The sequence below is a fragment of the Callithrix jacchus genome, chromosome 3 (assembly GCF_049354715.1).
Source record: "Callithrix jacchus isolate 240 chromosome 3, calJac240_pri, whole genome shotgun sequence".
Classification (NCBI taxonomy): domain Eukaryota; kingdom Metazoa; phylum Chordata; class Mammalia; order Primates; family Cebidae; genus Callithrix; species Callithrix jacchus.
In genome coordinates, this window is record NC_133504.1 from 186,900,401 (window position 1) to 186,926,492 (window position 26,092).

Consider the following 26,092-nt stretch of genomic DNA (forward strand, 5'->3'; position numbering starts at 1 on the left):
CTCATGCTCACACGCACATTCACACTCACTGGCTGAGAGCGCAGACTCCTCCCCGGCCTCCTTCCCACTCTGCACAGTGCTTTTATCACAGTTCAGAAATCCCAGCCACTTAATTGCAACTCAACCCCACAATCCCAGGCTGTGACCCCTGCCTGCGCAGCTGCCGGTGCCCCAGAGGGTTCAGCGTGGGTGGGTAGGTGCAGCCCGCCCCTAGGGTGTGCACTGAGAGTTCAGCGTGGGTGGGTAGGTGCAGCCCGCCCCTAGGGTGTGCACTGAGAGTTCAGCGTGGGTGGGTAGGTGCAGCCCGCCCCTAGGGTGTGCACTGAGAGTTCAGCGTGGGTGGGTAGGTGCAGCCCGCCCCTAGGGTGTGCACTGAGAGTTCAGCGTGGGTGGGTAGGTGCAGCCCGCCCCTAGGGTGTGCACTGAGAGTTCAGCGTGGGTGGGTAGGTGCAGCCCGCCCCCAGGGTGTGCACTGAGAGTTCAGCGTGGGTGGGTAGGTGCAGCCCGCCCCTAGGGTGTGCACTGAGAGTTCAGCGTGGGTGGGTAGGTGCAGCCCGCCCCCAGGGTGTGCACTGAGAGTTCAGCGTGGGTGGGTAGGTGCAGCCCGCCCCTAGGGTGTGCACTGAGAGTTCAGCGTGGGTGAGTAGGAGTAGCCAACCCCCAGAGCGCAGCCTCGCTCTGCAACCTTCGTGAGGTCAGGGATGCTGCAAATCTGCTCTTCTGTGAGTCCACCCCAGAGGGCATTGTGAGTCCCTCTCTCCGTTGCCCACCCCGGTCTGTCCCTATGTTGGCTCCTTGACTCTTCTGCACCTCACTCTTCCTTCAGGTCCCGGCCCCACTCGTCACCTCAGGCCCCAACCTTTGGAAGCCTCAGTTCCCCCACAATGTCTTAACAAACTCGCCCTCTTCCACCAAAGGGGAAAACGGATTGGATGAGGGGATGAGAAAATCTTATCTCTCAGCGTGCACTTTTAAATGCACTGAAGTGAAGGAGAAGCAGCCAGCCGGGGTGAAGACAGGGATCTGTGGTCATGCCTGTGGTCGCATTTTTAAACCATGTTTTCCTGACAGCACCCTAGGCTTATTACCTCTGTCCAGAAACCATTTCCTAACGTTAGCATTCTTTGCCATCCTGAGAGGCTGGGAGGGTGGAACAGTGGTGATTACAAACCCGGAAGCCCCAGATCCTTCAGAGTTCAGAGCTCCGCTTGCATTTTACTCTAAGCAACCAGAGGTCAGGCAACCCTTCAGCAGTGCCTGGAATCCAGTTCAGAGGTACGTGCTCTCTCCTCCGCATTGAGAGACCCCTTCCTCCTGTTATTGACCGTGTCCCCTCAAAATCCATGTTGCAATCCTATCCCCAATGTGATGGAGTTAGGAGGGGGCTCTTGGGGGTGGTAAGGTCATGAGGGTGGAGCCCTCATGCATGGGATTAGTGCCCTTATCAAAGGGACCCCAGAGAGCTTCCTCGCCCCACTGCCATGTGAAAATGCAGCGAAAGGGCCCTGCCTCCCCAAACACTGAACCCGCCAGCCTCCAGCACTATGAGCAACCTTTGTTTCAAGCCCCACCCATGCTGTGCCATTCTGTCGCAGCAGCCTGGTGGGCGGCAGCACCTCCAGATGCCTCGATGTTCTTTGGGTCTCCACTGAGCCTTCTCAAGGCCAACAGGCTTCCTGTCCGCAGCACTCCATATCCAGATACAGATACCTTTTTCGGTTATTTTTTTATTTTTTGAGATGGAGTTTTGCTCTTGTTGCCCAGGCTGGAGTGCAATGGTGTGATCTCAGCTCACTGCAACCTCTGCCTCCTGGGTTCAAGCGATTCTCCTGCCTCAGCCTCCCGAGTAGCAGGGATTACAGGCATGTGCCACCACGCCAGGCTAATTTTGTATTTTTGGTAGAGATGGGGTCAGGCTGGTCTTGAACTCTCAACCTCAGGTGATCCACCTCCCTCAGCTTCCAAAAGTGCTGGGATTACAGGTCTGAGCCACCAGGCCCAGCTGGTTATCTTTATGCAGAAAATCATAAAATATGTTTAAAACAGTGGCTTAAAACCACCAGCATTTATTTCTCCCTTGTTCTGTGGGTAAGAAATTTGGGAGTGGCTTAGCAGAGCATTGCAGGCTCAAATCTGCTATGGAGCTGCAGTCAGACGGTGCCTGGACTCATCTGGAAGGATTTTCCACTCGCATACCTGGCCCCCTGCTAGGAAGACTTGAGAAGCTAGGGGTGGAAACGGCTGGGACTCTCAGTTATGTATCTCTGTGCTCCAATGGATCTCTCTCTCTCTCTCTTTTTATTTATTTATTTATTTTTTGAGACAGAGTTTTGCTCCCGGAGTCCAGGCTGGAGTGCAGTGCAGCTCACTGCAACTTCCGCCTCCCGAGTTCAAGCACTTCTCCCTCCTCAGCCTCCCAAGTAACTAGAATAACAGGCACCTGCCACCACGCCAGGCTAATTTTTGTATTTTTAGTAGAGATGGTGGTTCAAGACATTGGCTAGGCTGGTCTTGAACTCCTGACCTCAGGTGATCCGCCCACCTCAGCCTCCCAAAGTGCTGGGATTTCAGGTGTGAGCCACCGCCCCCAGCCAGGGATCTCTTTACATCGTCTTGGCACCATGGCAATTTCAGGGGAGCCAGACTTTGTATATGGTGGCTTTGGCGTCCACATGTACAAAACCCAAGAGAGTAAGCGTCAGAAGTCCCATAGCATCTCTCTGCCTTATCACCTTCACAAAGTCCCGCCAGGCTCAAGGGGAGGAGATGCAGACTCCAGCTCTTGATGGAGAGTGGCAAGCTTCTGGAAGAACAGGTGCAACTGTCAGTAACTGCATTGTGGTCGTTTCTTGAAAATACAGCCTGCCAGACAGCACGTTTTACTGCCCCACCCAGCTAGTAGGGGACATGGAGGCAGCTTTGTCGTCGTGGCTGTAATGCGTCCTGCACTCCAATGCCTTGCTCTTTCAGTACTGGATACTCCATTACGGTTGCTGCCTTTGGTGGAAGAATTTAGCATAGCTCAGAATTCTCTCCAGCCCAGAATCTTACCAAGCACAGAATCAACATTTTTTCAGATAAATAAATGGTAAATTCTTTTATTATTCCGAGACCATTCAGGTACTCTGGCTTAAGTAATACACAGTGTGGTCTAACCAGTTATTATGTGTAATGAGTGTTAAATGGAGTGTGGAGCTTACCCAGATTTTCTCCATTAACTCTGATAGAAAGAAAGAGTCTGCTTTATATGTCTTTGCACTGTTTCGTAAAAGAGACCCTCCTGGAGAACGATCTAAGATGGCCGATCGCTAACATCTCGGGATTGCAGCTCCCAGTGAAAGCGCAGAGAACGAGAGGATGCCACACTGTCAGACAAATTTTTGTCGCTCACGGACCAGAAGATTCCCAGTGGAGGAGCCCCATGGGTCGCCAGCGCGACTCTTGTGGCCGGCGCAGCAGTTTTGCTGGCACCTCGGCGTGGCAGCTCTTGGTGCAGAGTAAACGGGACTGGTTCCCCTTCTGACCCACGTTTGGAGCTCCGGGAAGGCAGAGTCGCCTATTACGGACTCAAGAAGGAAGCCAGACTGGAGACTCTGGACAGAAAAGCACCATCAGTCTTAACGCTGCTGTTTTGGCTGGTGCAGTGGGTTGCTCATATTTCGGCCCGGGGAATTAACAACTTGGACGTCCACTCAGAGACCTAATTTGAAAGTTGGTAATTACAAAGATGACAGGTGGATAAATTTACAATGATGGGAAGAAACCAGCGTAAAAAGGCTGAGAATACTCAAAATCAGAATGCCTCTTCCCCCTAAAGAGGATCACAGTTCCTCATCAACAAGGGAACAAGGCTTGATGGAGAACGAGTGCATCCCATTAACAGAATCAGGCTTCAGAAGGTGGATAATAAGAAACTTCTGTGAGTTAAAAGAACATGTTGTAGCCCAATGTAAAGAAACTAAGAACTTTGAAAAAAAGATTTGATGAAATCCTAACGAGAATAGACAATTTAGAGAGGAATATAAGCGAATTAATGGAACTGAAGAATACAATATGGGAACTCCGAGAAGTATGCACAGGTTTAAACACTCGAATTGATCAAGCAGAAGAAAGGATATCAGAGGTCGAAGACCAACTTAATGAAATAAAATGAGAAGACAAGAATCGAGAAAAAATGATAAAAAGGAATGAGCAAAGTCTCCAAGAAATATGAGTCTATGTGAAAAGACCTAATTTACGTTTGATAGGTGTACCTGAATGCGACGGAAAGAATGAATCCAAGCTGGAAAATACTTTTCAGGACATTATTCAGGAGAACTTTCCCAACCCAGCAAAGCAGGACAATATTCAACCCCAGGTAATACAGAGAACACCACAAAGATATTCCTCAAGAAGAGCAACCCCAAGGCACATAATCGTTAGATTCACCAGGGTTGAAGCGAAGGAGAAAATGCTAAGGGTAGCCAGAGAGAAAGGTCAGGCTACCCACAAAGGGAAGCCCATCAGACTTACAGCAGATCTCTCAGCAGAAACCCTACAAGCCAGAAGAGAGTGGGGGCCAATATCCAACATCCTTAAAGAACAGAACTTTCAGCCGAGAATTTCATATCCAGCCAAACTAAGCTTCACAACTGAAGGAAAAATAAAATCTTTTATGAACAAGCAAGTACTCAGAGATTTTATTACCACCAGGCCTGCTTTACAAGAGCTTCTGAAAGAAGCATTACACATAGAAAGAAACAACCAGTATTAGCCTTTCTAAAAATATACCAAAAAGTAAAGAGCATCAACATAAAGAAGAATTTACATCAACAAATGGACAAAACAGCCAGTTAACATCAAATGGCAGTAACCCTAAATTTAAATCAACTAAATCCCCCAATCAAAAGATACAGCCAAAACCCAACGGTATGCTACATCCAGACCCATTTCACATGCAAGGATACACAAACACTCAAAACAAAGGGATGGAGAAAGATTTACCAACTAAATGGAGAGAAAAAATAAATAAATAAATAAAAAGCAGGAGTTGCAATTCTCGCATCTGATAAAATAGATTTTAAAGCAACAAACACATAGTGGTAAAAGGATCAATGCAACAATAAGAGCTAATGATCCTAACACCCAGATACATAAGACTCATAAAGAGATTTAGACTCAACCAGACAGAAATTAACAAGGATATCCAGGACTCGAACTCAGATCCGGAACAAGTAAACTTAATAAATATTAATAGAGCTCTCCACTTTAAATATACAAAATACACATTCTTGTCAATACCACATCACGCCTACTCATAGGTTTAAATGAAATATTGATCAGCCGTTATTAATATCCATTTTTAGAATAAAGCGACATTTCCATTCTCTCTCCCTCTTTTTCTTCCTCTTTCTTCCTCTCCTTCACTCCTTTTTTCTTTCCTTCTTAAAAAAAAAATAATAAATAAAAAACCTTGAAGAAAAAAAAAAGACACCTGGAGTTCTGGACCAGCCTGGGCAACAAAGCAAGATCCTGTCTTGATGGAAAAAAAAAAGGAAGAAAAATTTGGCTGATCTGAGTTCAGTGGTGTTTACAACTAATTCATCACGACCAGTTACAGAGATTTATATTGTCTTGTCTCTACACCTACTTCTTCATTTAACTAGAATATAGAATATATACATATATTCTAGTTAAATATAAAACATTTATGTATATATATTATACTTAAATATAAAAGTATATATATATATACACTTTTCTTCTTAAAAACCATGAAATGTCAGCTGTAATAGCTTGGAGGAAAAGTGTATACTAGCGATGTAAACAAGAGCAGGCATGTAAAATAATAGAGACAGAGACTTTCTGAGGTGTGGTTTAAGCAGTAGGGGCGACTACATTAAATAGTGGTGTTAGGGAAAAGATGCGTAAGTGAAAGGTGTGTTAGGATTATATAGGGTTATTCTTCCACTTTGGGGATATGGGTGACTTTAAGAGAAGTGGGGGAGAGTACTTTCGACTTCCAGGAGAAGACAGAGGAGTTAGGCGAAGAAAAAAAAAAAAAAAGAGACCCTCCTATGCCATGAAGTAAGCACTGGAGGGAAGACTTCTCCTGAATGGGCTGGAAGTTCACAGATGGGAATTACAGATGATCCGCATGAACTAAACGGCATTGGAAAAGCTGAAATTAAGATTTGTGTTTTCCTTTTGCCCTGGTTACCTCTGCCAAGATCCCCTCTTCTCAGAGCCTGATGTAGCTACAGCTGGCAATAGCCTTGTAATCTTGATTGTAAAATACACAAGCTGTCCAGACTCAGTGGCTCACACCTGTAATCCCAGCACTTTGGGAGGCCAAGGCAGGTGGATCACGAGGTCAGGAAATCGAGACCATCTTAGCTAACACAGTGAAACACCGTCTCCACTGAAAATACGAAAACTTAGCTGGGCCTGGTGGCACACACCTGTAGTCCCGGCTACTCGAGAGGCTGAGGCAGGAGAATAGCTTGCACCCAGGAGATGGAGGTTGCAGTGAGCTGAGATCCCGCCACTGTACTCCTAGGTGACAGAGTGAGATTTCATCTCAAAAAAAAAAAAAAGAAAATGTACAAGCTACTGGGGAACATCATTTTTGCATGGAGTGATTATATTAAAGGTGACTCTAGTGATAGTTGGTTTATATTTTCTAAAATTTGTGAATCTAGTGCTGTGACATCAAGCAAATTGGACACACAGTAGGCCAGGCAAGGTGGCTCATGCCTGTGATCCCAGCACTTTGGGAGGCCGAGGCAGGTGGATTGCTTCAGCTCAGGAGTTCAAGACCAGCCTGGGAAACACACCTCTAAAAAAAATACAAAAAATTAGCCAGGTATGGTGGTGTGTACCTGTAGTCCCAGCTACTCAGGAGGCTGAGTTGGGAGGATCACCTAAGCCAGGTAGGTTGAGGCTGCAGTGAGCCGTGATTGCACAACTGCATTCCAGCCTGGGCAACAGAGCGAGACTGTCTCAGAAAAAGAAAAATAGGACACAGAAGAAACTTGGGTTTGGATTGCAAAAGCGGTGGGAAGAGTTTTGAAGATACAAAAGGAGGAAATACTGTTTCCTGACAAGGATACTACCAGCCACAGTTTCTAAAGAGAAAATCCTGAACTTCTGGGCATCTGAGCAAGACCCCTTCACCTGAGACTGAGCAAATGAAGATCTGGGAGAAGGAAGACATCGGCATTTTAATGGATCTGGGATTATAATCCCACCTGTGGGCATCAATCGGCTTTTGCTACATGAGCCACTCTAAACCTCAGTGACAACAATAAACATTCCTCATGGTCTGCAGTTTGGCTGGGAGCTGGGTGATCCAGGCTGGGCTCAGTAGTGGGCTCCAGTCTGTGGGCTGCCTGGTCAGGGCTAGGCCTGTCCAGAACAGCTTGGTTCTGTGTTTCTCTCACCATCCTCCCCAGACCAGTGAGGTGACCCAGCCTGCTTCTCTCATAGCAAAGGCAGACACGGAGGAAAGTGAGCCCAATGTAAAAGCCTGTTTCAAACCTGTGCTTGTGTCCTGTGAACTTCTCATTGGCAAAAGCAAGACACAAGGCAAAGAACATGGATGTAAGAAGGGGTGGGGAATTGGGGTCATTTATACTCTCCACCATGATCTGTGCCCACTGCCCCAATTCTTCATGTAAAGTTTGCTCACCCCCATCTAAAGACCCTGCTCCTAATTTCTTCCAATCATGCCTCAGGCAAGAAGTCTAGCGCCTTGTGAGGCACATCAGGTCATAATATGGCTTTCCTTAGTCTAGAAGCTTATGAACTTTTTGAAAAGACAAGTAATTGTCCGTTTAGACCCAGCATACAGTGATGAGAAAAGGACGGGATAAGGCCCATTGTTAAGGGAAGAATGAATGGGTGACACGACAGTCACATAGCCATTTTGAAACTCCATGGGGCAAACATTGCCAGGTCCTCTACTTTAAAGCTAGGGAATGTAAGGCTTTGGTTCAGGAACCTAGAAGTGGCTCAGTAGCGCAGGTTGTCGGCAAACATTTTCTGTAAAGATCTAAACAGTAAATATGTTAGGCTTTGTGGGCCACATAGTGTCTGGCACATATTCCTATCCCTCCTTTTCTTTTTAAAAGATGAGAGTCTCTCTTAGCTCAGGGGCTGTAGTTTGCCACTGTTCCCCACACTCTGGCCTGTGCGGACACGTCCTTCTTTCTCCCTCACACTTCTGAAAACGACATTTTTGAATGCGCCAGTGTGGGCTACTGAGCCTGCTTTCTGCCGGTGGAAAGATTGGGAGTCCAGAAGTCCTTTGATGTTCTAACAGTCGCAGTCTCTTTCCATCCAGTCAGGAGCATTTTTGCTAATGTGTTCACCTCAAAACTTTTGTAGATTTCCATGTATTTTACCCCATGCCACTCATACCAAGAGACAATTCTTTCTGAGATGCGTTTAGCTCTCCAGACTTCATTACTGCTGCGTTAGTCACACTGGCTGCAGTGAGATCGTGATATTAGGATTCCTGGGAGCCTGTGGTGGGCAGAATTTAAGATGGCTCCTCCATGATCTTCACTCTCTGGGTGGAAACTGTCGGTCAGCCCACACCCAGGATTGTTGGTCAGTGCTGAAGCTCCTCTTCCCAAGGCTGTTTTTAGCATAGTCTACAAACTTAAGCAAAGCAGTAATTATAATTGAGCAAGTAAAATTTTTCTTTACTATGGAATCCATGCTGTTACACAATCACATGAGCCCTATCTTAGTCTGTTCAGGCTGCACTAACAAAATACCAGAAACTGAGTGTTGGAAATAGAAGTTGGAAACAGATGCTCAATGCCAAAAAGAAAAATTAGCACTGGGACAAAGGATTTCTCAGCAAAGCAATTCTTTTTACTTCCTGCAGAAAGGGTACTCCCACTAGCAATCTTGCCACGGTGGTACAAGGGACAGAGGAAAGCAGACATAAATATGTAAATACTTCTGACCCATTTGGGGTTGTCCTTACTGATGCATCTGATCTCCTTCGGCTGGAGCCGGACCTCACAATCTAAACTAAAACCCGATTGGCTAATAACTTGAAACTTTTCTACACAGGTAAAAGGAATGGAGAGCAAAAGAGGGAAGTCCAAATAAGGAAGGGGCACAGGCTGCGAGCTGGGACACGCACAGATATCTTGGTTACAGTACAAGGACACAGAATGTGCTCCGTGCCTGTGAGCACGGCGTGTCTAACAGCTACATCGTATATGACTTCTAGCAAAAAGGAAAGACAGCTTTTAAAGAAAGTGTTTAAAACAAACTATTATTTCTAACACGAATTTTTCTTACGAAAGGAAACTTTGAAGAGGAACTGTTCTGCTTTCCACAGTTTTCCTCCTCTCACTTTATGGTTCCGCTTCAAACTTGTTTAACATGTCTTGACTGCTCTGCTTGACTTTCTACGAGAAGTAGCTTTTCTGAATCAGGTGGGGGTGGGTTCCAGGAGATTTTAGTAAGTGCTGTGTTTACTAGTCTTTGTACTAGCCTTCGGATGCAGCACCCAAGAAGAAGGAGGATACTTATTACGGTTGCGAGAGAAGTAAGAATTGAGGCTATGCTCTCTTTCCATTGACCGAACCATCTCTCGAGCCCATTTGAAATAGGGTTGTTAATGCTGGAATTTTTTGCTAACTCACTTGATAGGCAGTAAGCCCTTGGAGGGCTTTTGTTATGCTTCCATGGGGAGCACTGTTGTTTGGGAGAAAGCTGCAACACTGAGTTTCGATCCTAACACAAACACCACCTTTTTCTGCTCATATCATATCTAAAGCTATTCTATTCTCCCAGGCCATTTGACTAGTGGATCTTAACTCTTCAGTTATTCCCTTAAACGCACCTTTGGAATAGTTAACAAATCGCTGCTGGTTGTAATAAATGTAGTTTATCCAATCTGCATTTTTATTAGTTGTTACACATCAAAACGACGTTGACTCAAACCCTGCAGTTCTTTGATTCCTGGCTTTAAACTTTTCTGGTACTCCACGAGGAGCTCCGATGGCATCTAAACATGTCACCCCAGTACTAACTTTTCTTTGTGACATCTACTTCCAACTTGTATTTCCCACACTGAGTGTCTTCTGGATACCAGAAATGTATTTCTCTGAACTCTGAAGGCTGAGCAGTAAAAGCTCATGGTGCCAGCAGGTTTGGTGTCTGGTGAGGGCCCACTTCTCATTCATAGAAGTCCATCTTTTTGCTGTAACCTCACTTGGCAGAAGGGGTAAGGTGGCCCTCTGGGGTTTTCTTTATGAGGGTGCTAATCACCTCCCCAAGACCCCACCTCCTAATATGATTACACTGAGGATTACTTTGCAACATATGAATTTTGGGGAGACTCATATTTGAACCACAGTGAGCCCCTTAAATGCAGAGTTTTCTCCACCTCAGAGCAGAAGGGGATGTCAGAGAGCCTGGAAGGATAGGACGGATCTGACACACTCTTACTGGGTTTGAAGATGGAGAGGGCCAGGCGTAAGGACCAGAGGGTGACCTGTAGGAGCTGAGAGTGACCCCTGGCCATCAAGCGTGGAGGCTCGCTTTAATTTTCTGCTAGAGGTACACAGTAAATGAGCCTAGACACAATGACATGCACTGGGTGCTTAATAAAGATATCTTGAGAAATGAGTGTTAAATCAGCATTTATTGAGCTCCTGCTGTATGCCAAGCCCATCTCAAGCTGTGAGGAAACAGATTACTAAATTGACCAAGGTCTGTTTTCTCACAGAGGCACTTATATAGTCTTTCAGAATTATTCCTAAGAATAATTCTTTCAGAATTATTCCTAAGGACATTTTCAGAGCCTGGCAGGGCTGAGGAAACATTGCAGAATCAGACCCACCTTGGCCTTGGGGTGCTCAGGGTGGGTAAAGCCAGACTCTGACTTATGGTCAAAGCCCCAGGCGGAGTGAAGCTTATACTCTTTTTTTTTTTTTTTTTTTTGAGACGGAGTTTCGCTCTTATTACCCAGGCTGGAGTGCAATGGCGCGATCTCGGCTCACCGCGACCTCCGCCTCCTGGGCTCAGGCAATTCTTCTGCCTCAGCCTCCCGAGTACCTGGGATTACAGGCACGCGCCACCATGCCCAGCTAATTTTTTGTATATATATATATATATATATTTTTTTTTTTTTTAGTAGAGACGGGGTTTCACCATGTTGACCAGGATGGTCTCGATCTCTTGACCTCGTGATCCACCCGCCTCGGCCTCCCAAAGTGCTGGGATTACAGGCGTGAGCCACCGCGCCCGGCCGAAGCTTATACTCTTACGGAAAAAGTAGGGGAAGGCTGGGTCACAGCCGTCAGCATCGCACGGAGCCCGCAGCTCTGGGTTCAGGAGCATCTGTCTGAGGCAGGAGGGAGCAGAGGCCCTGGCTGGGGGAAAATCCCAGCTGTGAGCACCTGGCTTCTCGGAGCCTGGACTATTCTAACGGGACCACGAAATTAGGTTACTATTTATTCTGAAACAGCGTCTCACACTGTCATTGGGCTGGGTGCAGTGGCGCGATCAGGCGTTCAGAGCTCACTGCAGTCTCGACCTCCTGGCTCAAGCAATCCTCCCACCTCAGCCTCGCAAATAGCTGGGACGACCAAGTAGCTGGCGCGCGCCACCACGCTCGGCTCATTTCTTGTATTTTATTTTTTATTTTTGGTGGGGTTCTTCCCTTTGCTGCCCGGGCTGCTGTGGGAGCTCCTGAGCTCAAGCGATCCTCCCACCTCAGCCTTCCACGCCCGGCCTGGGTGTTTATAATTTGGAATGTTGGGAACGTAGAGCAGTGCTTGGGACACGGTTATCAGCGTCGGCTTGTTCCTTTAAACTAGCTGAAGTCGACCTTAACCTTCAAGCAGTGTGAGGGGCTACGCCCTAGAATCCCCTGGGAGTCGCGGCGCCAGAGCTGGCGGGGACTTGGGGTGCGCATGCGTGCGCGGGTTCCCTAGTGCGCATGCGCGCGCAGGGTCGCCGAAGCGGGAGCCCCGAATGCGGTGTTAGCTCGCTGCGTGGCGGTAAAGGAGTCCGGGTGTCGTAAAAGGGCCGCAGTGGTAGCGCCCTGGCCGACGGCTGGTAACCCATTTTGGACGCCGTCCTCGCTGCGAATACCGGTGCCACCTGTTGCTAGTCCGGTCGCTGGTGACAGCGAGGCTTCCGCGCGCGCTGCTGGTGGGCGGCCTCGGAGTGGCCCGCGGGCGGGAAGGGCCGGCGGCGGGATGCGGCCCATGGACGCGGACGAGGCGCGGGAGCCCCGGGAAGACCCGGGCAGCCCGCTGAGCCCCGCGTCCCACGCCGGCCGTGAGGACCTGGCCTCCCTGGAGCGCGAGCGCGCCCGGGCGCACTGGCGGGCCCGCAGGAAGCTGCTGGAGATCCAGAGCTTGCTAGACGCCATCAAGAGCGAGGTGGAGGCGGAGGAGCGGGGCGCCCGGGCCCCTGTACCCAGCCCGCGCACGGAGGCGGAGGAGCGGGTGGCCAGGCTGTGCGCCGAGGCGGAGAGGAAGGCCGCGGAGGCGGCGCGGATGGGCAGGAGGATCGTGGAGCTGCACCAGCGGATTGCCGGCTGCGAGTGCTGCTGAGCCGGCGGGGCCGCGCGGGGCTGGAGCGGAGCGCGGCGGGGAGTGTCCCGCGTGGAAGGCGCTGGGCAGCCAGGGAGGGGAGCGCAGTCCCGTGCCACGCTCTCCGCCAAGTTGGTTTCACTCTTTTTTTCTAGGTAATTAGAGGAACTAATTTGATATGTTGTTGTAAAGAGTCATGACCACTTAAAGTATTTGCAAGACGTAGACCTGCTCGGTCATTGGGTGGAGAGAAAAGTGTGAAGTGAAGGTACTTGCTGGAAACGTGAATGTTTGGAACATGTGAATGAGATTGGAGCGTTTGCGCGATGACCTTCCTGCAGGTGGTAGTATCGTGCACAGGTGGTTGGGTTTGTGTGACTCCAGATATGAGAATCTCAAGCTCAACATTTATGTTGTGATGATGATGAATTTCCCCTACTTGTACCTTAGGTTGCCAACTGATGAACTGTGTTCACCTGGTAAGGAGTCGTCGCTGCTCGGACAGGCTGATACCAGGAGAGCCTTTCGTTTCGTCTCCCCTGTTTTTCTGCCTGCGTTTTCTCCACATTAGCCACTAAATTTCCAGTACCATCCTGGTGGATGACTTCAGCATTAGATGGTCATGTGTATTTTTTGGTTAATAAGTGCATTCAGTTTGGAAGAGACAGCTTTTCATTCATGTCCCACGTAAAGGAAAAGGGCCTGTACAGTATGTACGCTGCTGTGTGGTCACATTTGTTCCTGTGATTTTATTCTGTTTTCAAAGTTTGGAAGTATACCCTTGTTCTTTGCTATTTTTTTATGCTTCTTGGAATTTGGACTCTTGAGAGACTGGAAGTTAAGAGTTCTGCAAGTGAGAAGACACTATGTGGTTGCAGCTGCCACAATCAAGAATCCAAGCCCCAGTCAACATTGTGAATGCGACTTTGGGTGAGACTGAGAAGGCCCCAGTGGACGGTTGGTCTGGAAGAGTGGCGGTGTGTGGATTTGAGGACCTCTGCAGACCATCAGATCAAAAGAGGAGAGCTGTTGTGCTGTTTTGTTTCTTTGTTTTTATAGCATTTTGTTTTTTCCTGGAATGTAATTTTCCTATGGCATGTTAACTGATGCACATCGTGTAACCTGTCTGGTGAGCATTCTACAATTGGGATGAGTTCTAGGTACATGTGTTTGCTGACTTTGGGGTAAACTTCATTATGATAGTCTCTGCCACAAATGCATGTGACCTTTTCAAGAGCCCAGAGTGGCTGAGGAAGGAAAGCTTCAAGCTGGCCATGAGGGTCCCAAACAGTCATTCCAGGCTTAGATCATGACTAGCCTGTGTCATCAGAGCCCAGACTCCACAGGGACTAAAATCAGAGCTCTGCCTTGGGATGAAGAAGTTCATTTGCTTGGAAAAACACATGCTGAAAGCCAATTTTTAGAATCTTTGTGCAGATGACCAGAGCAGTTGGCCAGGAAAAAGTAAGATGAATAAACATTTCTCAAAATGAGTTTCTCCTTGAGAGTCGTCACTGTCACATGGAGATGAATTGCTTCTGATTCAGGAGTTGTGCAAAGCCTGTGACCCAGGGTGGGGTTTGAGCTGCAGAAGGGGAAGGAAACAGACCTTAGAGGAGGGGGGAGGTGCCTCGTGAAGCCATGTGGTCTGGTCCCAGCCTTAGGAGAGCTGAAGTTCATTCAGGCAGCCAGTATTCACTGTGACCACAGAGCTCCACTATAGGCTAGGCACTAGGAATTTCTTAGACGATCTAGTGGGTTGAGACAGGTCTGAAAACATAATTACAGGTCAGTGCCTGCAGTGCTGGTCTTTGATGATGATGCTGCTACCTGAATGAACAAAGTGCTTGTAAAATTGGATCTGAAGGCCAGGAGTTTGAGATCAGCCTGAGCAACATGGTGAGACCCTGTCTCTAAAAGAAAGAGAAAAAAGTTGGATCTGGTATTTATAAGATGCTTAGAACTGTGTCTGGCCATCGTAAGTGCTGTATAAGTATTTGTTAGATAGATAACCCCTAAATGAGGGAAGCAGGAAAAAAGTGATATGTACCCATATTAAATAGTGGCAAGTTCTGTGGAGAAAAACCAAACAGCCTTGGGGGATAGGGTGTGGAGTTTCTAGTTTATTTGTATGGTCAGGTGATGTGTCTGATGTGACATCTGCCTGAAGGCCTATGTGTGGAATATACATGGGTGTCTAGGGAAAGAGTCTTCTAGGCAGGGGGATCAACCAGGGTAAAAAGGTGAGGAACAGCATGAAACCCCAGTGGGAAGGGAGGAAGTAGCAGGCATTGAGGTCAGAGGGAGCAGTGGCTGGATGTGAAGCTGGTGGGGTTGCCAGCAGAGGATGACAGGAGCTGACCATCTGTGAAGAGGCGGCTGCTGTGTTGAGGCCTGACAGTGGGGGACAAGGACAAGAGTGGGAGCATGGAGAGTGAACCACGTGCTGTGTGGGTGGTGATGGGTGAGGACTGCGTTGGAAAGGTGCCAAGGGCCTGCATGCGGACATGAGAGGATTCAGCAGTGGTTCTGAGGCTTGGGACCTGAGCACCTATTTCATACCATTTGTCAAACTGGGCCACTTTCGAAAGTGAAAGTTTCTATTAATAGAAATACCTCTGGGACTACAGATGTAAACAAGGACTTTCACAGGCAAAGAGGTGCTTACACTGTGTTTGGGGGGAGGACTTAGGGAGGAGTCCCTTCAGACCCACTGACTTGCTCTTAGCCGGAAGCTTGGGCACAGCCACACAAACAGCATCCCAAGCACAGGGAACGCAGAACAGGTCAGGGGCCCAGAATGGCCTGCAGAGGCCACCAGCGGGTAGAAATGGGGCAGGGAGGAATCAGGGGTATGGCGGGGGGTGGGGGGAAGTCCTTCAGGAGACCTGTCTTTGAGTCTTGTATCTCAGGTAAGGCAAGCACACTTACAGTTAAAAGAAATACGTCTTCTTTTTTAAAAAAAAAAAGATCTCTGGGATTGTTAAATTTGCTTTAGCAAACTCATAAAGAGGAACCTCATTCTATAGGATGTCGGTGGGATGGATGGAGTAGGTTGGATCCTAAGACCACACAAAGGGGCAAAGAGGAAAACAGCTTGCACTGGCCTGTTTCCTGTGTTATCTCCCAGTCCAATTCCCAAAGCTCCCGCCAGTGTCAGGACACTGAGGATGTGAGGGTGAGAAAACAAAAAGCTCTATTACAAGAATCCACTTGGCTTTAGGCATTTAACATACTTATCTAATTTTCACAAATATCAGAGATCATTTTATTATCCCCATTACTCAGGTGAGAAAACTTCAGCAGAAAACAACCCTCAGAACCTTGCCTGGAAGAATTCAATTGATGCCAAAGCCGTTTCAAAGCATCAGTAGCTTCTCATATACCTTCTACTTCCTCACGCCCAGCAATCAAGTCGTGATGGTTTTTGAAACAATGGTTCAGAATGCTGACCATTCTAGAAAGGGCTGCAGCAGCAAGCACAGGACTGAGTTTCCAGCCTCATAGAATGTTCCAAGACAAACCCTCTCTGACAAGAGGTGCGAGGCAACCCTCAGGCTGAGTGAGATTTGGAGGCCTGAATGCAGGCATCCCACCCTCCGCTCATGTCCCGTGTCCAGATGTCTTTTGGACACCAACCAGTGGATGTCATAGGATGGATTCACTTACCTGTTGATGTATTCATTCAGTACGTTTTGCTGGCAATGTACTAGGCCCTTGGGACACCAGTGGCAATGGAGTCATTGATTCATTTGTTCAAATGTTTTTTGAATAGGTACTGAAGACTTAACACATGCCAGGCCTGGAGTAGACATGACAGCCATACTCTGTACACAGTTGCTGCCTTCAGAGGGTTTGCACCCTAGTGGGTGAGATAGCCATTTAGCAGCCCCTGCCTGTGGGTGAGAAGTGCTGAGCATGAGCAAAGCCCAGAGTGGGTGGTATCTGCCCAGCGAGGGAGTAGACAAGGCTCCTTCCCTGAGGGGTTGCTGATCATATGTTACATGATTGAAACTGTGTGGGAATGTGGGCAGGGGAAGGGAGGGTGTGTAGAAGGTTCTAGTCAGACTGACCCCATTCTCTCAGCAGAGAACAGCCAAGGCCCAGCCCTCTACACGTGCACATTGGTTTATCCTGCCTCACTCGTTTGATAAAAGCGGTTAGGATCTTGGGTGCCATTATGGTAACAACTACATCTGTGAACTTTCCATCTTAGGAGCCAAGGGCAATATCCTGTGTCTGAGCCTAGAGGAAAGGAACCCAGTGAGGGAGAAAGAGCCCTAACCCTTCTGAAGGCACACCAGACAGCAGACAGCACACAAGGCACGGGCTGGGGTCTGGAGGGCAGTTCCATTCCTGGCTCTGCCGATCACTCACCCCGTGACCATCTCTTTGGGGACCAACATAAAATGATAGATTTGCACTGTGTTTTTCTCTGAGTTAACTTGGAGCCTTGACATTCCATTTGACTCAGGTTCATATAAAGTAACCAGCCACCTCTTTGACAATTTTAGCCTTGTCCTTTTAGCACCTTGAAGACGTGTGTCTGAGGCCCTCTCAGAGATTTTTAGAATTTCATTGTATGGTCTAGCCACACTAGCACTTCCAAGTAGGTCCTGTATTTGGACTAAGAGTTTCATTAGCCAGCAGAAGATTCCAGAGGTGCCCTGAGACCTCTCCAACTGGAAGAAGGTTGATGAACAAATGAAATTGACCTTTGATCTTTCTCCTCCCTTGATTATGTCATAATACAACATAATTCTTGGCTGTTCAAAGGCATCCTAAACTTGGGACAGGGTGTACCCATCAGTCTTATTATTTGTTCAGTGTACTATAAGTCAGACACATTTCTCTGTGGTTCTTAATTCCCACAATCATGATTGCGCATATACTCTGGGACCCAGCACAATGAAGAGTTCCTTAATGTGGTCCCTTGAGTCATTGCTGTCTGACAAACCAGTCCTATTATCTTCCTCAGTTTTGTTTCCTCTCTTGAAAGATAGTTTTGCTGGGTATATAATTTTAGGTTGGCAAATATTTTCTCTTGGTGTCATTAACATTATCTCACTGACTTTGGCTTCTGTCATTGATAATTCAGCGGTCACTCCAGTGTTTGGCTTTTAGAATGGGATTGAAGTCTGGGCCACAGGCCACAGAGTGCAGAGCATGCAGGCTTTTGCGGTCTCCCAGTCCATTTCTTCAGTGCTCCTTCACTCCTTCTGGCCACACTGGCTGCTCTGCTGTTTCCTGTTCATGGCAAACATGGTGTGGCCCCATGGCCTTTGCCTATGTTGAATACCCTGGCTGGGATACTACTCCAGCTGAAACATGGTAAAAGTGGACAGAGAAAACATGAAGCATTCTTTGGAGAAGTTCTGCTGTGATATGGCAGAGAAATGGGGTAACCGCAGGGATAGCTGAAGGAAGGGTGTCTTTTTTGTGTGTGACCATGTGTGGTGTGGACAGAGGTACTGACTGATAGACAGGATCCAGGTGGCACAGCTGCAGGCAGCAGGTAGTCCCTGCAGCTCCCCCTGCAGGTCCCTGCCTCCCTCTGCTCCTTGCAGAGTCCCTCCTCTGGTGGTCAGCCAGTTTGCATAACCCTGCCCCCAACTTAATTCCCTGAAGCCAGCAACAAGAGGTGCACCCTCACTGACACTTCATTTCTAGAACATTTCCTTTGGGAACATTACAACCATGGCCCAAATGCCACTCTCAAGCCCCCAGCCCTCCCCCTGCTTTCCCCCAGAGGGCACCCCAGCCAGCTTAGGCTCCCCTCACACAGCTTGTCCCATACTTCAGTCCACCAAGCCTTTTGTGGCCTCTCCCTCCTGGGGGAGTCAAATTTGTTCTAAAGTTCTGTGTTGGATGATTATGGTTTATGAGCCCTTTCTCTCAGGGTCTCCAGGGGGAGGTGGCCTAAAAAGCTTCCTCAAAAAGCAGGAGGATGCCTCGTCTAGTGGCGTCAGTGTCCTGCTGGCTGCCCCCAGCCTCTGCGCAGCCCTCTACTGACGGTTGAGAGGCCTCGCCGCCATTCAGAAGGCTGCCTCCAGTGCATTCAGCAGGTGTGTATCCTGAGGCGTGGTGCAGTTCATGACCAAAGAATAGTTGTGCTGTTTCTTTTTCTTTCTTTCTTTTTTTGGAGACGGTCATGCTCTGTCACCAGGCTGGAGTGCAGTGACACAATCTCAGCTCACTGCAACCTCCGGCTCCCTGGTTCAAGCGATTCTCCTGCTTCAGAGTCCTGAGTAGCTGGGATTACAGGCATGCGCCACCACGCCCAGCTAATTTTTGTATTTTTAGTAGAGACGCTGTTTCACCATGTTGGCCAGGATGGTCTCAATCTCCTGACGTGGTGTTCTGCCCACTTCAGCCTCCCAAAGTGCTGGAATTACAGGTGCGTGCCACCATGCCCGGCCTGTGCTGTTTCTTAGTCAAGCTCACAAAAGCCCAGCCTCACTGTGGATCCATTTGCACCCCACTTGGAATGCAGGTAGTGGTCCTCTCAAGGCTCTGCCTAAGCGCAGATGATGAGAGAGGGGACTTCAGAACCCTTATCCCTGTGCAGTCTGGGGGGCACCTGGTGGACAGCCTTTGGGGAGGATGTTTGCTGTGCTCCACGAAGGTCCTGTTGGAGAACTCATCCTGCATGTCCACTTCACCAGGAAGGCACCAGTCTCGTCAATGGTGAATCTGAGGAGCATTGTTTCTCAGTTTCTCATCATTATCAGGATGCTTCCAGCCCAGCCCTCCTGAGAGGTCCAATGACTGTGGCGGGAAGAGGGGAGCCCTTGTGAAAAGAAGATTTTTCCCACTGCCATCCAGAGCTCACCTCACCAAGTCTCCAGGGGAGGTGGGGGAGCTGGGCAGTGTTCTTGGCATTTCTTTGCTCTGGCCCTGGTGCAGGTGGGAGGAGGTGAGCAGAAGATTGTTCCCATCATGCCTTCTGCATCTGTGAGCTGTACGTCCCTGGGGAAGGTACCAGACCTTTCTGGATCTCTCTCCCCGCCCATAAAATGAGCATGATACTCCCTGCCTGTATTCCTGCCAGAACTTCTGGGAGGACTGGAGAAAACTTTGTGCTAGACTAGGGATTAAATTTTTCCCTAAGGAGCCAGATAGTAAATGCCCTAAGAAGGCCGGGCATGGTGGCTCACGCCTGTAATCCCAGCACTTCGGGAGGCCAGAGCGGGTGGATCACCTGAGGTCAGGAGTTCAAGACCAGCCATGGCCAACATGGTGAACCTCATCTCTAGTAAAAAATACAAAAATTAGCTGGGCATGGTGGCAGGCACCTGTAATGCTAGCTGCTCAGGAGGCTGAGGCAGGAGAATAGCTTGAACCCAAGAGGTGGAGGTTGCGGTGAGCTGAGATGGCACCACTGCACCCAGCCGGGGCAACAGAGGGAGGCTCCATCTCAAAAAAAAAATGTAAATGCCATAATGTTTCTGTGCTGCTGAGCCTTAATAAGTCCAGTAAGATAACTCACCCCACTGGCAGATTAGTGGAGAAAGAAAAATATATGAAGGTCTCGTTAGGCACAGAAAAGGCATTTCACACAATTCAGTATGTGAACATTCATTTCAAAACTTCTCACACACTAGAACTAGGTGGATAAACGTGTCCACTTAAAACCTGCATGGAAGATTCTCCTTAAGCCAGAGGACAATGAAGCCATGCTGTCTAACGTGAGGGCAGCCAGGGTGCTTGCAGCTGGGGCAGGAGGGCTGGGGGCGGGGAGTTAGCGGGGCAGAGATTTGGTTGGTTTTAAGTAAACCTTTACCACCCATGCCCCTGGGAAACATTTAATTTCGGCCACACCAGCCAGCTCTCCTCACCTCATTGCAGAGAGCACCCCAGGTCTGTCGTGGGCAGCAGAGTTTGGCAGGACACCAGCTCTCACCTTGACCCGGACCCCTCTAGTCCTCCACCCTCTGTCTCTCCTCCCCGAGCCCTGCCCCCATACCACTCACAGCTCCAGGAAAGGTGCTCCTTCCCTGGGCTGGGTTCTAGGCACTCAGAAGTGGGTTGGACCCACCTTTGGCCTTTGCAGAGCTCCCAGGCCACTGGCAGGTCCAGTGCTGGCAGCAAGGGAGGCCCTCGACAAAGGGGCCAGGACAAGGAGGACAAGACTGCCTTGCTGGACCGGAGTGGAAAGCGTGCTGAGAGGGCTTGGGTGGAAAGGCAAGAGTAGGACGTGGCCCTGGTGCCTGTGAGCCTGTGAAGGAAGACGTACTCCTTCTCACTGCCGCAGACTTCTAGGAGCGCTGACTCCTAGAAGCTGGGGTGTGTGGGCACGTTCTTCTGGAAGAAACCACAGCAGCTGTTACTAGTTGCCCCAGACTGAGGGCTGGGGCTGAGTAGGGTGAGGGTTTTCCATTTCATGAGGTGCCCTTCGAATCTCGCTTGAATTTTCTAAGCTTGCTTGGGAGCCGATTTATTTAGTTGTTAATATCAACAAATTTTATCTGAGTAGCAAGTTTAGGCTCCATTTTTTTGTTGAGTGATTTATACTTCACCGTGTTTAAAAAACTAATGAAAGCAACATTAGGCTGGTCATGGTGGTTCACCTGTAATCCCAGTGTTTTGGGAGGCTTGCTTGAGCCCTGGAGTTCAAGGCCAGCCTGGGTAACATAGCAAGGACCCATCTATACAAAAAGAATTTTTAAAACATTAGTCCCCACTACTCAGGAGGCTGAAGCAGGAGGATGGCTTGAGCCCAGGAGTTCGAGGCTGCAGTGAGCTATGATCGCGCCACTGCACTCCAGCCTGGGCAGCAGAGCGAGACTCTGTCTCTTTAAAAAAAAGTAATATACAAATTTTTAAAAATAAAGGTTAAAGGCAAAACATGTAAGCATTCAGGTGCTTCAACTTTAGTCTCATTTCCGGGAGTCCCGGGGCTCCCAGGCTAAAGTTAGAGGGGCTGGGCTGGGGTGCTCAGCAGCAGTCCCGGTCCGCACACCTCCAGGATAGGCGCCGTGGTGGCTGAGGGAAAACGCCTTGTGCACTTCTTTCAGGGTCTTCATAGCTCCCCATGAGGCAGATGCCAGAGTCGCTCTGCGCGGACTCCCCTACAGGCCCCCAGTTCCAGAACAAACCACTGCCCCACTCACGAGAACAAGAGACCCTCCCACGCTCCGCCATTTCAGAAGACAGCAGGCTGTGATTTGGGGAAACGGCCCCTCTTTCCTAGCTGACAGGGCTGCCCCTGTGGGGGGGTGGCTGCACCTCCCAGAACAATTCCAGGGAGTAGGACACATGAGCCTCCTTCTGGCCCCAGACCCAAGTCAGCTTCTCCAACCCAGCTTTCCCACGAAGAGGATAGCTAGGCTGTGGCTCTGGGGTCTTCCCAAGGGCAGGAGGCAGCAAGGAGTTTGCACATCCCAGCCTTCGCCCTCCTCCTCCCTGCCCCACCTCTCTCCCTGCACCGTGTGCCAGGGGGTTGGTCCCACAACAGGATGCCACAGCACCTCCTCCAGGGCAGGGGCCAGATCTGACTCTCCCCAGTATCCCCAGCACCTAGCGGAAGTGTTTCTGACTAAGCGTTTGCTAAACTGAACACAGAGCCAGATGGGAGCCTGGAAAAACTCACACGTCCAGGGCAGCCCAACCTCAGGCAAGGGGAGCAGGGGGCCTGGCTGCCCCACTCTGGCAGGAATGGATGCCCAGTGTGGTCGGATCATCTGATTTCCATGTTAGGAATCCTCTTTTGCGTGTCTCTGAAACCTTATTTTTGAACGTTGGTAACTTATTTTAACACTATGATTGATTCATTGATTTTAAACAGTTGGCCCATGTGACTGTGGGGACTGACAAGTCCAAACTCTTAGGACAGGCTGGCGGGCCTGAGACTCAGGGAACAGCCGATGTCACAGACTTGAGTTCAAATGGTGCAGGCTGGAAACTGAGTCAGGCTTTCTGTATTGTGGTCTGGATGCAGAATTCCGTCTGGAAACCTCAGTTTCAATGGGTCAGATGAGGCCCACCCACACTATGGAGGGTCATCTGCTTTATTCAGAGTTCGCTAATTAAATAGTAATGACACCCACAGATATCTTCACAGCAGCATCTAGATGAGAGTTTGAACAAACAACAGGGTCGATAGCCTAGCAGAGTGGATGGATGATAACATTCACTGTTGCAGCTGCCAGTGGGCAACCACTGGATGGGCACTGCCCAGCCTCACAACCACCCTTGGGGCAGAAGCATGGGCACCCCATCCATTTTACAGATGAGAAAACTGGGCTCAGAGGTCCCCAGCCAGCACATGGCAGAGCCAGACTCGGATCCATCCTCTACTCCAGGCCCCGGCCCTGCACCCCCGCCACAGCGTGTTGGCCTTGGCAGCACTGGGAGACTCGCAGAGAGGGCAGAGGCATCGAATGTAGGACGCACTGACTGCAGACTTCACAGGACGCCCTCAGGCCGCAGGGCCCAGCCTCTCTCCCTCTTCCTCCTCCAGGTTCTCCAACAAGCCTTCCCTCTGTGGGTACCCAAGACCCAGCCAAGGGAGCTGACTGTGGAGACTCACTCACTGGGGTGAGGACCTCCAGTGCACATGGCCGCTCGGGGGTGGGGAAGACTGTCTCTCCAGGAACCGGCTGGATGGATCTGGGAGCTGGAGACCCCATGTTTTCACAGGGCTCCTGTTTTCTCCCCTTGTGAGTTTCTTAGTCTAAAAAGAAATGTTTTAAAACCCCTGGTGTTCTAATATACCCCCCATGCACTGTGCACACCTAGGAATCTGGGCACCTTGGTGTGAGAATGTGGGCTCCATGGGTTCAGAGTCCTGGAGGTGACCTCATCTGAATCCCTCAGTTTACAGATGAAGAAAGTGGCCCTTGAGGAAGGAACTGGCCCCAGTGTCACCCAGCAAGTCAGTGACCCAAGGGCTGGGCAGGCTGTTCACCTGAGGCTGGTACCCTCTACCAGTCAGTCCTGTGCCCACAGGCAGGGCCCCCTTTCCTGCCACCACTGGACACTTGAGACATCCCTGTGCTTCTACTGAAAGTGAAGGTCACAGGGAGGAATTTGTGTCTGTCCCAGAGGGATCTGATGAGGAAAAACATTTGAAGCATTTTTTGTAGAGATGGGGTCTTGCTATGTTGCCCAGGCTGGTCTTGATCTCCCAGGCTCAAGCCATCCTCCCGCCTCGGCATCCCAAAGTGTTGGGATTACAGGCATGAGCCGCTGCACTGACCTGAAGAATGTCAGCACGTTAGATGGGCATGGCCTGGGTCAGCACATTCGGGAAGGTGCTCCGAGTCCCCTGTGCTTCAACGCAGTGTTCTCCGCCATGGACAGTCCTGAACTTGGACTCAGTCTCCCCAAATTGTCATGGGTTTTCTGGTACTCTGTCACCTGTAAGTCTTGACTCACAAAAGAAATCAACTCAACAGAGATGATGGTGTGGCCTTGAGGAGGGCCTTGAGTGAGGAGAGCTTAGGAATATTGGGGACCCCCAGAACTGGGGGGCTATGAAACATGAAACCCTGGCCCAAAAAAGGCAGTTGGAAGACACCACGCAACCTGCTGCGTCTCCTTTGAGAAGGTGGGCTTTTTCTTTCTGTTGAGGCGCTTTGCCAGCGTTTAACATTTCATGTCCATCACCAAAGTCACTCTACAGCAGCTCACAGGGGCGCAGAATCACTGACTTCCAGCTTCAGGAAACATTCCTCACCCGGCTCTCTGTCCCGCACCAACCACATCCCCCTGACTCCCACCACTTAGAGCCGCTTCCCCATCCCACAGCTTCTGCCCCTGCTGCAGTATCTGCAGATATGCCACACTCTGTCCCAGCTCCAGTCCTTGGCACAGGCTGTTGCCCTTGCTGGGAACGTCCTGAGGCTCCTGGGGCGTGCATTGGAATCCCCTGACAGGCTTGTCTGGCCCCTCTCCCAGCCTCCCCTATAGCGGTGCCCTGCCTCAGGGTGTTCTAGCTCAGGGGATGCTGACACTGACATTCTGGGGCCACGGTCTGAAGACCGCTTGTCCAAGCAAGCCCCTTTGTCTAGCCAACACCTTCTGCTCCTTCAAGTCTCATCTGAAGCACCACCTCCTCCAGGAAGCCTCCCTGACCTCCCTGCCTGGGTAGCTGCTCCATAGGGCTGCCACAGCACACCACTGTCACACTGCACTGTCACTGCCTGCTGCTTCTCAGTGTCCTTGACTGGACTGGCAGCTCCTCAAGGGACAGGATGAACCAGTCACAGCTCCTCTCCAAAGAACACCCAGCAGAGAAGGCAGCCAGGAGCGAGGAAGGAGAGAGCAGCAGGTTCTTCGAGCGCCGCTGGGTAGCCAGCACCTGCCAGGAGCCTCTCACCCTCCCCTGCGGTTCATCCTGTGCTCTACTTACCCTTGACTCCCCCACTATCTCTGAGGGTAATGATCATTGTCACTAATTCCTAGGAAACTGACACTCTGGTCACAGAACTTGTCCAAGGTGTCACAGAACAAATAAAGGGCAAAGCCAGGGACCAAGCTGAAGTCAACCTATGCCTTTCTACAGTGCCAGGCTGTTCACTGTGAAGCAGCTAAGCGGTGTCACCAAGCTCTGCACGGGTGCACTGAGGGGAACAGCAGCCCCCCAAACCTCATGTCCTTCCTGGGATCTCAGAATCCAGCCTTCTTTGCAAATCAGATTATTGCGAATGTACTAAGACAGGGTCATGTCTGTGTCCTGAGACACAGAGACACACGGGGGCCACGTGACAACAGAGGCAGAGATTGGAGAGCAGGGCCACAGGCCGAGTAATGCCGGCAGCCACCAGAGCTGGGGACGGCAGGGAGCAGAGTCCCCCTCTGCGGCCCCAGAAGGAATTAGCCCTGACGAAGCCTGGATTTCCTCCTTCTCAGCTCCAGAACCAGGAGGGAGCACAGTGCTGCTGTCTTTGGCCCTTTAGTTTGTGGTGATTTGTTCCACAGCCCCTAAAACACAAATGTGACCAGTTGGGAGTACTCAGTCACAAACAAGAACCCAGTGGCCATCTCCACGTGGCTGCGCAGCTGAGGGAGAGCACGCCCAGGACTCATGCAGGAAGGAGGCAGGCTCCATAGCCTTCAGTGAAACATTTGACCAGAACTGGGTTGTGTGGGCCCCCCAGCTGCCAGAGAGCCTGAGAGATGAGTCATTGGGTTCTAGCCTGGAGAAAGAGGCCTGCAAGATGTCTCAGGGTCTCTGCCGCCTTCCCCGGGAGCTGTGTCCCTCTGGTGGGACGTCACCCTGCCCTCACAGCTACCCAGTGCGTGACCCCTGTGTCCAGCCTGTCCCTGAGAAACTGACTTCCTCACCTCCCTCAGCCTCCTCCCTCATTAAATATTTGTCTGTGACATTATCAAGGATCAAACCGGTTTGGTCCGGGAAGTGTTTGTGCAATGCAGGAAACGCGGGCAGGGTGAAGGGGCCTGGGCTTGCCGACCAAGCTCCTCGCTCTGAGCCTCAGTTTCCCTTCTGCAAAGGGTGGAGGTCGCGTCAGGTGCTGAGTGAGGCTCCTCGTCCTCCTTCAGTTTCCTGCTCCTGCTGAGGCCTCCACCAGCTCCCA

General features: G+C 49.9%; 1 protein-coding gene across 1 annotated transcript; it reads left to right on the forward strand.

Moving 5' to 3' along the window:
- Positions 1-12,041: 12,041 nt before the first annotated feature.
- MRFAP1L2 (Morf4 family associated protein 1 like 2) lies at positions 12,042-14,044 on the forward strand. The gene is made up of 2 exons (XM_008993624.5): positions 12,042-12,706; positions 13,002-14,044. Exon 1 carries the CDS (start codon positions 12,213-12,215, stop codon positions 12,570-12,572), a length of 360 nt encoding a protein of 119 aa, XP_008991872.1. The 5' UTR covers positions 12,042-12,212; the 3' UTR covers positions 12,573-12,706; positions 13,002-14,044.
- The last annotated feature ends 12,048 nt before the right edge of the window (positions 14,045-26,092 follow it).